Raw genomic sequence first — 17237 nt, forward strand, 5'->3', positions numbered from 1 at the left:
CTAAAACTCAGCAATAAAAACCAGATAACCCAATTCAAAAATGAGCAAAGGCAGAGAATGGAGGATTTTTAGGGTAGTGAAACTAGTCTGCATAATACTAGAATGGTAGACACGCATCATTATACATTTGTCCAAACCCATAGAATGTACAACACCCAGAGTGAACGCTAATACAAGCCATGGATTCTCAGTCCATGGGCAAAAGACCTGAAAAGACATTACTCCAAAGAGGATATACAAATGGCCCATAAGCATATGAAAAGTCGCTCTACTGTCACTGAATATTAGGAAAATGCAAGGGAAAACCATGATGAGATATCACTTCATACTCATTAGGATGACTAACATTAAAAAAAAAATCAAAAAACACACTGTTGGTTATGATGTAGAGGAACTATAACCCTTGTGAAGCATTGGTAGAAATATAAAATGGTGTAGCCTCTGTGAAAAAGTTTGTTGGTTCCTCAAATCATGAAATGTAGAATTGCCATATGATCCATTAACTCCACTGCTAGGTATCCATCCACAGAACTGAAGGCAGGGATTCAAACAGATATTTGTACACGAATGTTCACAGCAGCATCTTTCACAATAGCCAAAAAGTAGAAACAGCCCAAACAAATGTCCATCAATAGAATGAATGGGAAAACAACATGTGGCATATACATATAATAAAATATCATTCAGCCACAAAAAGAAATGAAGTTCTATGTTACCACTTCAATGAGCCTTGAAAACATTATGCTATGTGAAATAAGCCAGACACAAAAGAATAAATATTGCATGATTCCATTTATATGAGATATTAAAGGTAGGTAAATCTGTAGCAATAGAAAGTAGAAGTGAGGTTACCAGGGAGGGCAATGGGGGGTTACAGCTTAATGGGTACAGAGTTCAGTTTGAGATGATGAAAAAGTTCTGTAAATGGACAGTGGTGTTGTTTGCACAACCCTGTGAATATATTTAATGCCATCAAATTGTACACTTAGAAAAAGATAAAATGGCAAATTTTAAGTTACATATATGATGGCTGCATAACAACATGACTGTATTTAATGCCACTGAATTGTATACTCAAGAAAAGATAAAATAGTAAATTTTAAGCTACACATACTTTACCACAATAAAAATATGATATACTTATCTGCCTTTATTTTACCAAAATAGTCATTAGAACATCATAATCAGGTTAACAGAATTTTGCTGAAAAGTTACTTCATACACTATATTTAAAACATCTCATTTTCCAAACCAAAAGTTAGCATTGCTACTATTAATAAATCTCTTGTCAACTTCTAATTTTTAAAAAATGAACTATTATAGGAATGGAAAGGAAAATATCAACCATAGTATGTTCACTTGAAAAACAAAATCACTAGCTTTTTTTTCAAATTATTAAACTTTAACAAAACACGCTAGAATTTACTAACAATGAGTCAAGCAAAAGATTATTTTCAGAAATGGTATAAGCTACTATTTCTTCCAGTGTATCTTATTTCTTTTAAATTTTCATTCAAAAACAAATTATACTAACACTAGACATTATTAAGCTGTAAAAAAAACCATACACTCTCTTTGGAATAACTAATAGAAAAATACGTTATTTGTCATAATATTTGGTAAAAAATGTAGAATAAAATTCAAAAATATTTAATATTCAGGCTCTTTAAAATACTGTTTTAAAATTGCTGTTGTCTTAGAAGAACACACTGTGCTCAAAATCATTCAGTTTATGGACAGAGTTCATTTTTAAACAAAGGCATACAGACAAATACGCATGCAATTAGTTCCCTAAATGTTTCTGCAGAGTGAAATTTAATTTGCTCTTTGAGGTGTTATACCACAAGTCTCACCCAAAAATATAATGGCATTTGTGTCATTTAAAATGATAAAATGTTAAACCAATCTTTGATCAACGATTGTTAGTAATTACTATAGAGTTGATACCTGGGGCCTGGATAAACCTTACAATTAAATGTACTCTAAATTAGACTTCTTGGAAGAATGATGCAAATGAAAGACATTGATTTCTATACCATCTTATGTCTTTTAATATGATCATCTAATATTTCACTTTAGAACAGAGAATTCTTTATTACCATTATAGCATATTTGCTTGCTGCCTAGAAGTACAGATTCAGCTGCTGAGTTTGACACTGACATCATTTTTCCTATTTTTATTTGTCAATGTGTTTATTTTGGTCAATTGACAGAACCACTCTAATATAAATAAAAGAGGCCTAAGTTTGAAAGTGATCCATTTCTAGAAGGCCCTACATGAAATATGGTGCACACACTAAAGGCAATTAAGATGTGACCTACCACAAATTCTGGTGAAACTGGATTAAAGAATATGGTTCACGCATTGGTGAAAGCAGCAGCAAGGAACAAGTCTCAGATTTTAGCTTAGGTGCCTTCCCTAACCAGGTGTTCCCTGGCCCTTCCTCAGGTTGTCTCCTTGTGGATGAGAGAGTACACTTTTCTTCAGGTGTATGTCTAGGTAGATGCCTCAGCCTTCATCAGTGCATGCGGTTCCACCCCAGCTCGGCTCACTATTACAGCGCACAGCTTCACAATCAATAGAAATACAGAGAAATTGCCTACCAGTTCTTGAAAGGGAAAACTGCAAATTTGGTGTTACTCAGCGAATACCTTTCCATAACTCAGGAAAGAGCAACAATATTTATGAAATTTACATGAAGGATTTGCAATCCTCTCAATTTTCTAGAACCAGGACAGCAAATAGATTTCGTGCATAGAACCTGCTTAGCGTCCTGCTTGATCAAAACTGTTCTCAGGCTTATTCTGAAAGAAACGGGAACAAGGACCAACAATGTGTGTCTACCATAGCCTTGTAATGGTGACCTGTGTGCTATATATATATTAGTCAACTGTGATCTAGACACGTTAAAAGTATCCCTACATTAACATCAACCAGCAAAGCACATACCCCTACAGAATTGATTTGCCTGTGCTATTAATATATGTAAGTATTCATATGTCAGCATACATTCGGGAAAATTAACGGAAACAGAGCTATGAAAATTATTATTCTATTTCATGTAAGGATGCTTATCATTCACTACACTTTACAATAGTGTCTATACAAGAATCCACAGGAGAAATTTCTTTCAAGATTCAGTGCCAAGAGTATTTTAATTTCATCTCGGTGACTGGTTGGTTTTTTATCTTAGGGACACTGTGACTCCTTTTTCTCCCATTCGTATTGCTGTTAGAAAACTCCAATAAAGCTCCTCCTTCTAGCACTGGGTTGGAACAGTACCCCTGCCCTCATGAAATCCATTTTATATCATAACCTCACCCTTGATTTCAACTAATTTTTTCTATCCTTTTCTTTTATACTTTTAATCTTGTATAAATGTTTATTTCATGTGCTAGACAGAATAAGACAAAATATAAAAACATACATTCCTCAACCTAGCTGCATTACTTGGGGAACTCATAATCTTCCAGAGACTGGGTTTTCTTATCCATGAAAAGAGAGGTTATTCCATTCTAGTTCTGAAATATTTTCTTCTATTTAAATTAAAACCAGAAAAGTGGTAACAAATTAATTTTTATGTTATTAAATTTTTTGTTACTGTTATAACAACACAACAGGAGCATGAGCCCTGAATATTCCTGATGACTTCATAATTGCTAACCAGGAGAGATTTCCAAAACTCTCTCATTTTGAGGGTGGGAGGTAGAAAGCAAACCTTCCTAGAAAGGCTAATGATATCAATAAATAGGTACGTACACTGCAGTTCACTTGCACACTAATTACTCTTGAAAAGTACAAAAGCCACATATAAATAAATGCACAGTAAATGTTTTTTGAAGAAGATTATCAGCATAGAAATATTTCTGCAATTGCATGCCTGTGAATGAGCATTTATGGAGCTGGGGTGCCTACTTCAAACAGGCATGGCTATATTTTCCAACTCCTTATTCTTTTGAACTAATTTTGAATTCTTTTGAATCTAATTTTAGAACATTTTCATTACCACAAAAAGGAACCCCAAACTCATTAGCAGTCACTCCCCATGCTTACCTCCTGGTAGCCTCTGACAACCACTAATCTACTTGTTGTCCCTATGAATTTAACTATTCTGAGCATTTTGTATAAATGGAATCATACAATATATGGTCTTTTGTGACTGTTTTACTCAGTACATTTGCAAGGTTCATCTATGTTGGAGCATGTATCAGTACTTCATTCCTTTTTGTTGACAAATGATAACTCATTATATGGATATACCACATTTTATTTATCCACTTATCAGCTGCTAGAAACATTCATGTTCACATTTGTGTGTAGACATATGTTTTCAATTCTCCTGGGTATATGCTAGGAGTGGAATTACTGGGTCATATCATATTCTATTTTTAATTCTTTGAGGTACTGCCAAACTGTTTTCCAGAAGGGCTGAATCATTTCACATTTCCACCAACAATGAATGAGAGTTTTAATTTCTCCACATCCTCAACACTTATAATTTTCTTTTTTATTTTTAGCTATGCTAGTGGGTATTGTGGGCTTGATTTGCATTTTCATAATGACTAATGTTGTTGAGCATCTTTTCATAAGTATATGGGCTTATCTGTATGTCTTCTTTGGAGAAATGTCTACTCAGTCCCCCTGCCCACTTTTTAAATTGGTTGTACTTTTTTATTGTTTAGCTGTGTGTTCTTTATATACTCTGGATACTAGTCCCTTATCATATATATGATTTACAAATATTTTCTGCCATTCTATGGATTATATTTTTACTTTCTCAATGGTGTCCTTCGATACACAAAAGTTTTCAATTTTCATGAAGTCCAATTTATTACTTACTCTTTTGTCTTTTATGCTTTTGATGTCGTATTTAGAAAACCACTGCCAAACTATAGGTCATGAAGATTTACGCCTACATTTTATCCTAGGAACAATTTCTTAATTTTGACTCTCATTTAGGTCTATGATCCATTTTAAGTTAATTTTTACATACGGTATGTTAACCCCATTTTATAGAGGAGAAAACTAGGCAAAGAGAGGCTAAGAAATTTTCCCAAAGTCTCACAGTATGCAAAAGACAGGATTCGAATCTAAACAATCTAGCTCCCACTTTTCCACCACTGTTATGCTACTTCCATATTACAACTGGATCTTTTTCTTGTCAAAATACATATAAATTGATAAATCATGTGGGTTGCTCTTTTAATTTTCAGTGAGTAGAGAATGTAATGGAAAATTCCTAAGGAAAAAGTTAATATTGCTACAAAAGGGATCAAGTTCCTGCTTTACCGGGAGAAATATTGCAAAGACACACAAAAACTTTAAAAAGCAAATCCAAAGTCTATGTGCTATAAATCTGCAATCCCTACCCTAGAAAGGTTTTATTGCTTTTACAATTAATCCACTGCTTTTGGTAATTGAAATCACAAGAGAAAATTACACCAAACATTTCCTTTCCTCAATATACAAGGTCTATGTTCATTGATTTTATTAACTTATATCCCCCTTATATTACATGATATTCTGTGAAAAGTAACTGATTTTCAAAAGGTGACCATCTTAAAACTAGATAATGTCTAATCTACTATTCCAACTAGGTTATATCTAAAGAAATTTCATCAAAATGACATGTAAAGATATCTATTCTCATGATACCCCTGTAAAGCAGGATGTGGGCCATTAATATGTCATTTCACATGAAAGTTCAGGGAAATCCAAAAGGTTAATAACTTTGGCAATATCAAATAACATTAACATAGATTTAGACACTGGTCTAGCCAAAACTATCTCAGGTTTCTTAATATCCAATGTAATATTCTACCCACTATGTATCGTCAACTCATTTAGCACAGCAATCATTAATAATTAAAATCAATTAAAATTCATAAATGACTATGTGTTATCCACTGTGTAAATGAATTACATTGTATCAGAGAGAGTTCAGAGCAGTGGATTAAATAGACCTTTCAATTCTACCTGTTCTGCCACTGACAGGCTTTTTAAAAATCAATTAATTTTATCTAAGTGACAGTGGTTATATATTTCCCAACTCTATTTGCCTACCATTTTATCATATATAGAATTTAACACATAGTTTGTTGCAAAAAAAGTATTGGTTAAATGAAGATCAATTTGCCTGTTTGTATTTTCTTGCTGACTTAAAGCTTGATTTTAATTCATGCTGCATGTTTCTGTTAATGAAACTGTCTATTTAAAATAACTCCTAAAGTCTATAACATTAACATAATGGATACAGTCTCCTAGAATCTCAATAGAGGCTTTAAAAAAAAAAAAAGTTAACTTGAGGCTTCTTAATAGATGCCATTCAAAAAGGGTTGTTTTCTTTTTTTAATTTCTAATGGGAACACTTTATACTTTCAATGAGCTCTATAATTGAAACCAATCTATACACCTTGCCAACATGAAGGGGTCATTTGAATTCAGAAAAGGTTGAAGCTCTAGGCTTTTCTCTTTCCAACGGCACAAATAAGTTTCTGTGAACAGTAGCATCACAAATTCTAACACAACACTGGCTACATAAAATTAATTGGGTGACCAACTGGAGAAAGCTCCCCAGAAAGTTTTGCCCTGAACATTTTAGCATTCTGTCCACTCCTGACTGAGAAGTATACAAATGCTTATACTGCTCTTTGACTTCTCAGAACAGAACCAAAGAACGGGTTCTCCCAAAGGCTATATAAGGTCTTCCCAGGATCACCATTAAGGGAAGTGTCCCCTAATGCAAGACCAAGCATAGGTCATGACAAATTCATTCTTCAAAGGATAATACGCTCAAAAATATTTTAGTCATTTATCATTTTCCAATATGCCTAAGAGAAATGAAAATATAATAAACATAACAAAGCTCTTTAGATATGAAAAATTAACAACACATTGGGTGCTGGCAGAATAAGTTACTCTAAAGGCCATAGAGATGACGTAAAGGAAAGTCCTTTAAGTAAGCAATGAGGCACTTGAGCTTCAGGCTAAATAGGAGGAAACATTCTGTAGAAGAAAATATTAAAATAAGGTAACATATTTTAATTCTATTTTTCTGGAAAGCTAAAGAACATAACTTTCATACTCTAGTCCAATCATATTACAGAAAGACCTCTGTTTAGTGGAGAAGCAACTGGGATTTGGGAATTCTACTTGCTTAAAAAGAAAAGCGGTTACACCATAATAAAAAGGAAGATCATAACCAGGGTACCTGGGTTTACCTTTGCTTTGCGAAAGTGGTAGACCACCAGCATGCTAACGAAGTCGAGCAGCATACACAGGGCTTGGAAGGAGATGATAGCAAGTCGCAAATACTTATCCTCCTGGACAAAGCAGGGGCTGTCATCAGCACAGTAGGGGCAGCCCTCCCTGCAGGGGAGGCAGACATGGGCTTCTTCTGACACATCCTTTGAACTTGCTGAAAAATGGTGATCTGGACCCCTTCCTGAAAGTTCCAAATAAAACCACAGTGTCATTTGCAACCCTCAAATAGGTAAGATTGAGAACAGAGTCAAAACACATCTTTGCCTCTTCATCTCTTTTCTCATTTATTAAAGATCTTTTGTCAACCCTCTTGCTAGGGGAGAAAATTACTTTGCCTTTGGACCCAAACAAAATTATTTTTATTCCCTTGAATTTAAAATTGTCATTCAGAGTAATTGAGGAAAATCAGCAAAAATGCAAAGAAAACTCCTTGAGGGCAGGCGACAGTTTTCTAAGTTTTTTTATTTCATTATCTACCACTCAAAAACAAATAAAATTCCCTAAAGCACAAGTCATATTCCATAAATATTTGTTAGAGAATTAATCAGAAGGAGAAATAAGAAAGTCAATGTTTTCATGTACCAAGTACATATACCCTTCACTTTTGGAACTTCTTGACCTAGATAGCACAGAATGCAAAATGAGGCTTTGATTACTCCTTAATTCAACAGGGATACCATCTACCAAGTTCATCAGGTCTAAATTGGATAAAATGATACTTAATCAACAGGTGCTCAGTGTGCAATTGCTGAATGATGGTATATCCTTTGCCCAGAATATAGTCCACACTTAAAAGCTATCATCTAATTTCCCACTTTGCATAACCTTAGGACATTTCCACAGTATTCACTTACTGCTGCTATTGATCCTCACTTTAATTTTAGATTCTTCTGTCTCAGTTATCAAACTTAAATTACCTCTGAAGCCCAACAGATAAAGATTCTCTTTAATCATTGAGTTTAGCATCAAAAAATATCCAATTAGTAACAAATACTTTTTTAAAAAACCCAACTATTTCCAACTCTGAACTCCAACTCTGAACATAAAAAAATTAGTGAATATGTACCCACTTCAGTACATAACACAACTCTGAGTAACTGAGTAATTTGGGAGAGGTTCTTCTGGATAACAGCATTTTAATAACACAAAATTTATCAGAAAGTCTTTGTTTCTTTCTACTCTTGTTAAAGGTTCACAATCTTTCTACAATGTATTTGTCTACTTTCCTTCCTCAGTAAAAACAAAAGCAAAAACATAATTGAATATTTGATGATTAAGCATGTATTGCTGTTTAAGAGTCATCATCCTGTTCCACAGTGAAAAGCATATGGATTTTGGTGTCAAGCATTGTTCCCACCCCTAAATAACTCTGTGACATTAGAGAACTCGCTAGGCCACTTTGGATCTTAGTTTACTTATTTATGAAATATGAAGTGGTGTGGGGATTAAATGAGATTGTTTATATAAATCACAATGACTGGCTCTTTCTCCTCTTCTCCAAATATGGGCAATGCAAAGAGAAATTGGGAATTCATTGGCATCTTAAAGAAAGGTACTACTGTCCAGAAAACAAGGAAGTTAGAGGAAAGAGATGAGATACAGAGGGAGTAAGTGTTAGAGAAAGAACCTACAGAGATCTCTGGGAGTGGATAAGGTAACCATTAGGGAATATACACAGGAAGACAATAGACAGGTAGAAATATTTATGATACCATAACTGAGAACTGGAATTTACTCAAAAATGCTAGAATATGACCAAATACGATAACTGAGAAAAAGCTACAAGATTGAATGATTATTTTATCTTTTGTTGACCTTTAAGATGGTAGTTTCCAAATAGTGGTAGAGATTGAAATTAGGTTGTCAGGGATTAAGGACTAAATAATTGATAAGATGGAATATTACCTTAAAAATGTTCCACTGAATGAAAACAGCAAGAAAAATTCATGGGAAATAGGAATAATGATGAGATTTATAAAAGGGATTTTGGTTGTGTGTTTTGTTTTCTTTTTTACAGGTATGATGTGAAGACAGCTATAGTTAGCAAAGGGAGCCATTGCAAATGGAGGAAAGACATGAGAAGATTGGCAAAGAAAGGACTTGACGAGTTATGACTGGACATAATCAAGAGCACAGTTGCAGAAATTAACTCAAAGCATATCTGATATCTGTTCTTCGAACACTGGAAAAAAGTAGATGGGGATTAACGATATTTAAAAGGTTCCTTTGTTTTGTTTTTTGGTACAGAGGAGGAATCAGTTGAAAAAACCATTTAGAAGCAGAGAAAAAAGAAAACATGGAAGCCAATCTTTTAGTCTTATCCTTCTCAACAAAGCAGGTGAGAACGCATGTTGAGAGTGAAGGGTATTTACCCAAAGCAAATCAAAAAGACACCCATACTTGAATGTTTATTGCAGCACAATTCACAATTGCAAAGATGCGGAATCAACCTAAGTGCCCATCAATTCATGAGTGGATTAATAAAACGTGGTATATGTATACTATGGAGTACCACTCAGCCATGAATAAGGATGAATTAAGGCCTTTTGCAACAATTTGGATGGAACTGGAGACCATTACCCTAAGTGAAGTATCTAAAGAATGGAAAAAAAAACCACTACATGTACTCACTATTAAACTGGAACTAACGAATCAGTACACATGTGCACAGAGGGAAGTAAAACTCTGTGGAAATCAAGCAGGGGCGGAGGAGTGGGGAGCGGGTGGCCGAAAACCTACCTAACGGGTACAATGAACACTATCTGGGTGATGGGCACACTTACAACCCTGACTCGAACCTAACAGAACTGATCCTTGAAATAAAACATTTGTACCCCTGAAATATTTAGAAATAATAATTTTAAAAAAGAGAATGAAGAAGGCCAGTTTTGAGGCTAAAGACAAGAAAGGTTGCAGTAGCAGTCTCTCTCTATATATTTTTTTTTTTTTATTTTTTTCCTTAGAGACAGGGTCTCACTCTGTCACCCCAGGCTGGAATATAGTGGCATAGTCACAGCTCACTTGCAGCATCAAACTCCTGGGCTCAAGTGGTTCTCCTGCCTCAGCCTCCTGAGTAACTGAGACTACAGGCATATGCCACCATGCCCAGCTATTTTTTTTAAACTTTTTGTGGAGACAGGGTCTCACTATGTTGCCCAGGCTGGTCTCCAACTCCTGAGCTCAACCAATCCTACCACTCTGACTTCCCAAAGTGCTGGGCTTACAGATATGAGCCACTGCACCTGGCCTGAGGCAGCAATATCACACAAGATGACCTGTTGGATCACTTGGCAGAAAAAGAATCTAGATAGAGTAAGATGGTACTCAGAACCAAATTACTAGGAGACATCATCAAGACAGTTTATGATTTTCTACACTAATCAGTGGCATAGAAAGAAATGGAGAAGACAGGTCAGTAGAGAAGAGAGAATAAAGAAAGGATTGTGCCAATGACAGTTTTAGGCTTATTTCCAAGTGATTAAAAAATGTGCTTCCAGAGAACAAAAGTATAAGAGAGGGGGAGTGGAAAAGGGAAGGAGAAAAGCCATCCCAAGGCTGTGTAAGGGAGCTGCAGCTCCCATTGGGGTGACTGGTGCTCAATCCTCCAAGGACTTCTTGAATTTGAGTCAATCATGGAAACAAAGGGGGAAATATTTCTCCATCATCAACCTTACTCATAGATCAAGGGTAGCCAGAGTCATTAACTGCCCCACGTTTCTGCGTTATGAACATGCGAGTCCAGAGCAGATTTCTGCACCCAGTGCCATGACTGCAGAGGTGCTCCAAGGCAGAACAGCAAGTGAGAAGTATAGGATGAGCTTCCAGTCTGAAGAAAGGCACAATACAACCACATTTACGCAAAGCCATGCAAAGCCTTCAGGAAATGGTCATAGCAATGGCTAGAGTAAGAGGTAAGGCCCAGAGTGATTTGAAGTGATAAAAAACAGGTATCCAATGCAGACGCAAACTTGAGGAATAACAGAGCATACAAGTCAAATTATTAAGAATATGAGACCCTGGGATACTGAGAAAACAATGAGTTAACTCTTGAATACAACCTGGATAATCATGTAAGTGAAACCAGAGTCACTGTCCTTTATAAGATAAAGTTGTCAAGGATTCAGAAGGTCTGATGAGGGGGACTAAAATGTCAAGAGTCACAGAACACTGTAGATTAGAGCACTACGGATTAGGAGATGATGAAGTATGAGCTCTAAAAATTCAGATTTGCCAGACAGAGGTTAGGATTTCCCCCTTCTAGCCAAAATGGAAGAACAGGGATTAAATTTACCTTGCCATCAGAAACAACCAAAAACAATGGACAAAATATTGAAACTTGATGGTTTGATAGACACTGGATATTAGCAACAAAAGAATAATTCCTAACAGGTGCAAACACTCCTTAAACAAAAAATTACCAAAAAAGAACAAAAGTTAAATTAATTTTTAAAAAGTATCTGTCGAAAGTATTGTTTGTTTTGTGACACAGTCCTTAAGCCAGATTTTGCTTTCTTGCTTCAGCTAAATAGGCTGACATTTTCTTGTTGGCTTAAGTTCCTGGTTACATTTAAGTGAAACAATGTATACTATTTACTTTCAATATAAATAAAACTTGGAACTTCACCCATTATCAGGAAAGGTGTAATTCTCCAAGATGGGATGAGCAGACAACACCTTGAATCAATGAAACCTGAAAAATATTGCTGTATGTAACTCTTTAGTATATTTGAGCTTGTTGGTTTTTGTAACATATGACTACAGCAAGCAGTCTTAGTCACATTTTAACTATTACATTTGACATGTCCTTCAAGTTTTATAAAAATTTTTAATAATTTTTAACCAATCAAAATGTGAGATTATCTCTTTGCTCAGAACCAAATCTATGGTTCATTTCTGGCAAATCTAAAAACCTAACCTTATCTCTGGCTTTTTAAATGACCATTATTTTACTTTTGCCCCAATTTCTTAATCTTTACTTGTTATTCTTTTTATACAGTATACATTTCTGCAAGTTACTCCAAGTCATTTTTTTAGAATGAAATATTAGAGAGAAAGAACTGGGAGAATAAGAGAAACTTTGTTTGACAGAAACAAAGTCTTATTCAACTCAACAAGTATTTTTTTCAGTGGCAAATTATGTCAGGCACTGTCTTAGGCGGATAAATCAGTGAACAAAACAAAGATCTCTGCTTCTGTACAATTTTTGTTCTGGTGGGAGAAAACAGACACAACCTATGTTATTCAATATAGTAGGTGAAAAATATTGCATAATAAAGCTGAGAAGTGCCAAGAGGAAAAAGTAAAAGTGGGCCAAGGTTAGGGGCATCGGACATGCTGGGGGTAGGAGTTGCAATTTTGAATAAAGTGGTCCAGGTAGGTTTCATTCTAAAAGTGATATTTGAGCAAAGATTTGAAGGAGGTAAAGGAGTTGGCCATTCTGCCTTTATCCTGGAGGATAAAGCCAGAACAAAGGTGCTAAGGTCAGAGCATACCTGCGTACATGAGGAAGTGCAAAGAAGCTAATGGGGCAAGAGCAGAGTGAGTGGGGGGCGGGGTAGTGGAAGAAAACTCGGACAAGTAACAGGGCCTGACCACAGAGAATACTGTGGACCACTGCAGGGGCTTGGATTCTGCCCTCAGTAAAACAGAGCCATGGCAGGGTTTTGGGATGAGGAGTACATGCTTTCTGTTGTTAAAGGATTGCTTTGGTTGTGTAGAGAATATACTGCAGCGGGTAAGGGAAGAAGCAAGGAGAGGAGTGAGAAGCTACTGCAGTAACTCAGGGGAGAACTGGTGGTGGCTGGGACCACAGTGTAGCAGTAAAAGAGGGTTGGATGTAGATAGAGTTAGAAGGTGTAGTCAACGGGATTTTTTGATGAGTTGGTTATGGCCCACAAGAGAAAGAAAAGAGTCAAGGATAACTCCCAGGTGTTTAGCATGAACCAGTAGAAGAAAGAAGTTACCATCAACCAAAATGGGGAAGAATGTATGTGGAGAAAGTTCTGGAGATCATAAATCCATTCTTGACCTGTCAGTTTCAGGATGTCGGCTAGAGAGGTCTAAGTGACAACTTCAAAAAGGCATCTTAATATATAAGTCTGGTGTTTGGGGGAAAGGTCTGCACTAAAGAGAAATATTTGAAGGTAACTAACAGGCATTTAGGTAGTATTTGAGCCAGGAGACTGGATGAAATCACCACGAGAATAAGTGCAGATAGTGAAGACACCTAGGGCCCTCCAAGCCTAATGCCAAACAAAATCCTTAATCATCCAAAACTGTCTCTCGCTCTGCCTCCTATTTTACAAGAGGCACTGCATTATTTCTTTCTGTAACTACAAATGCAGAAAGCTTTAACACAAAAACACATTTTCGCTGTATTTCAATTAATTTGCCACTATCAAAGGGCTAAAGCTGCTAGCTTGGTCTTGGGTCCCAGAAAGCAGAACCTGAGATAAGGACTTGGACATAGATATCTGATTCAGGTGCTTCCCAAAAGAAGGTGTAAAGATGGAGTGACCGAAGGAGATAGAAGGAGATCAGATAGAGTGAGACAAGGAAGAAAGAAAAGGCAATAAAGGGTAGATGGAAGAGTTGGATATCACTGCGGGTGATGGGGGATCCATCCTCCTGGGATCTATCTAAAAACTGCATACCCTGCCCCACAGGTTTGTCTCTCCAAAGGATGGGAGGCTAGAGCACTTACGCAGCAATTACCAATCCCTTTGTTTGATCAGTGTCCCAGAGAACTTCAATTTCCCCACACTCTGGGCAAGGGCTGAGCAAGCTTAAAGGGCTTCAGAGAAAGCCCTGAGGCAGAAAAAGAAAGAAATTCTGTGGGCACTTGAGGTGGGATACTGGCAGCATGCCCAGTAACAGTAACTGTCTACTATAGACTGCAGCTAAAATCTAAAGTGAGTCAATAGTACATGATGCAGGGCACAAAAAGTATGTGTCATAACTTCCAGGTTCCACAGTCAGCTGTCTCTGGTATACCATTCATATAGAATACAGTTTGAATGGTGCGCCCTAGATTTGAACAACATGCTAACCATGTGATCGACACAGAGAAGTGAACAAACTTGGGACCTGGTAGGTCACAAAGATAACTCTATTTATGATGTTAAATGCTTTCCTCTACATTCGCAAAGCAATTTACTTTGCAGAAGTAGTTTATTCATGCCTCTGGTCCTCCCCTCCCTTTATAAAACTACATCTCAATCAATTTGTTAAAGACAGTAGAGAATGAGATGAATTGCTCCCAGTTTAACTACTGCCTTTAAGGAGTAGATTCCTCTCCAGTTCACTCTTCGTTATGCTCTTTGTGTTCAAAAGTATCACAAGATAATTCACAAATGGCAAGTGGTGATTGACGTGCCACATAAGAAATTTCCCCTTTAATATTTTCTTTAACTTCATTTGACCATCAAAAATCACGAGGTTCAAAACCACAATGAGGTATCACCTAACCCCGGTGAGATTGGCCTCTATCAAAAAAACACAAAACAACAAATGTTGGCGAGGATGTGGAGAGACAGGAACACTTCTACACTGCTGGTGGGACTTCAAATTAGTGCAACCTCTGTGGAAAAGAATTTGGAGATACCTCAGAGAGCTAAAAATAGAAATACCATTCAATCCAGCAATAGCACTATTAGGCATCTACCCAAAAGAGCACAAAACATTCTACGATAAAGACATCTGCACCCGAATGTTTATGGCAGCACAATTCACTATTGCAAGAATGTGGAAACAACCCAAGTGCCCGTCAATCCATGAGCGGATTATCAAAATTTGGTATATGTTTACAATGGAATATTACTCAATCATAAGAAACGACAGTGATCTAGCACCTCTTATACTTTCCTGGATTAAACTTAAGCCCATTATCCAAAGTGGGGCACCATAAGAGCAGAATAACGGGATCCATTTGTACTCACCATCAAATTGGTTCTAACTGATCAACACTAGGTTGATCACATGGCAGAAATACTCTCTAGGGATTAGGGGGATGGGGGGGCAAATCTACAACTAAAGGACACGGGAGCACTAAAGGGAGGGAAGGGCATGCCTTTAACCTGCATTTGGGTGAGGTAAAGTATAACTATAATGTTTGTACCCTCACAAAACCCTGGAATAATAAAAAATAAAATAAAATTAAATTAAATTAAAAAATCAGTAGGTTCTATACAGAACACAATGTTGTAAAACGAAGAGAAGTTAAAACCCAAAGTCAGAGACCTGATTTCTAAAGCTCAAAAAGGCAACTAAAAGTAAGGATAGAGTTCTCCACAGTCAGTGTTTCCTGTAGGACTCAAAGCACAATTTATTCCAATAATCTTTGGAACTAGAGTTCCAAAAATATTTCATCAATTTAGGCAGAAATTCTCTAAGAAAAGGGAATACATGCAGCTAGTACAAATGATACTACTACTAAATAATAATGGATTCTTTGTTAATCTATTGAATGGTACACCTTAGGTTTAGGATTATTTTAAATTTTATAGTCCTTGAAGTCAGTGGCCATAATTTATGTATGCATTTCTTCACACACTCAGCACTGAATACAGTATTTTATACATATTGGATATTTAGTAAATAATTAATGATAAAAGTGCTCTCTCAAAAGAATTAACTGATCTATAATATAAATGTTTAGTTGAAAATAATATTCAACTCAGTACATCACTCTTCATGCTCTCAAACCATGTATGCTTAAGAATTTATTCAAAATGGTAGTTTTCAAGATACTAGGAGCAAACTAATGATAAAAGTGCTCTCTCAAAAGAATTAACTGATCTATAATATAAATGTTTAGTTGAAAATAATATTCAACTCAATACATCACTCTTCATGCTCTCAAACCATGTATGCTTAAGAATTTATTCAAAATGGTAGTTTTCAAGATACTAGGAGCAAACTAGAAAAATATATTAAGAACATAAGAAAGCACAATTGACTTTGGTACCTATGGGCAAATCCATTTAGAAACTTCGCTGTATGATAATTTGATTTGGAAATCTAAGTTCTGAGCAACTTGAAACACATCCTCCTCTGCTTTGCTAAACTTTGAAAACTCTTGAAGATGGTACTGGGAACTTTTAGATAAAACAAATATTAGGTCATTAAATATGAAATGCCCAATTTCAAATCAGAAGTTCAGTTTATTATATCTGAAACAAGTAGCAGTACAATTAATCAAAATATGCGCCTAAACTATCCACACAGTCTTGCCATCTTAATGGTAGCTTGTTTATGTCAGCAGCAAAGAAGCCTGAAGAGTGAGTAGTGATGAAATCGCAAAAGGCCTTTTCCACAACTTGTTGAGAATTGAATATTTTTCCTTGCAAGAAGTGGTCCAAAGCCTGGAAGAAGTGGTAATCAGTTGGTGCAAGGTCTGGTGAATACAGTGGATGACAGAGAGTTTCCAAGTCCAGCTGCTGTCGTTTGAGCAGCGTTGTTTGTGTGACACATGGTCAAGCGTTGTCTTGCAAGAGGATTGGCCTGTCTCTATTGACCAATCTCAGTTGTTTAATCGCAAGCGTTCTCATCATTTCTCCAATTGGTTGCAGTAGACATCCTCTGTGATCAACTGACCAAGTTTGATGAAGCTGTAGTGGATAATACCAATGCTGGACCACCAAACAGACATTAGCTCTTTTTGATGAATATTCAGTTTTGGACTGTGTTTTGACACTTCATCTTTATCCAACCATTGTGCCAAACTCTTGCAATTGTCAAAAAGAATCCATTTTTCATCACACGTAACAATACGGTGTAGAAATGGTTCGCCTTTATGTTGTGACAGTAAAGAAAGGCAAGGTTCGAGACAATTTCTCTTCTGATGCTCATTTAATTCATGGGGTACCCATCTATCCAGCTTCTTTACCTTGCCCATTTGTTTCAAATGGTCCAATATTGGTGGAATAGTAACATCAAGCCTTGCTGCTAATTCATGCATAGGTTGAGATGAATT

The 17237-nt window shown here is 36.2% G+C and overlaps 1 protein-coding gene across 1 annotated transcript in view; it reads right to left on the reverse strand.

Annotated features, from left to right (window-relative positions):
* The window catches only part of GPR158 (G protein-coupled receptor 158), a 193124-nt gene that overhangs the window by 168361 nt on the left and 7526 nt on the right, over nucleotides 1-17237 (reverse strand). Inside the window, exon 2 of the mRNA XM_012654864.1 lies at nucleotides 7222-7445. Coding sequence (XP_012510318.1) covers nucleotides 7222-7445 — 224 coding nt within the window. The remainder of the gene's footprint in view (nucleotides 1-7221; nucleotides 7446-17237) is intronic.

This window comes from Propithecus coquereli, unplaced genomic scaffold (assembly GCF_000956105.1).
Source record: "Propithecus coquereli isolate 6110/MARCELLA unplaced genomic scaffold, Pcoq_1.0 Scaffold45, whole genome shotgun sequence".
NCBI lineage: Eukaryota > Metazoa > Chordata > Mammalia > Primates > Indriidae > Propithecus > Propithecus coquereli.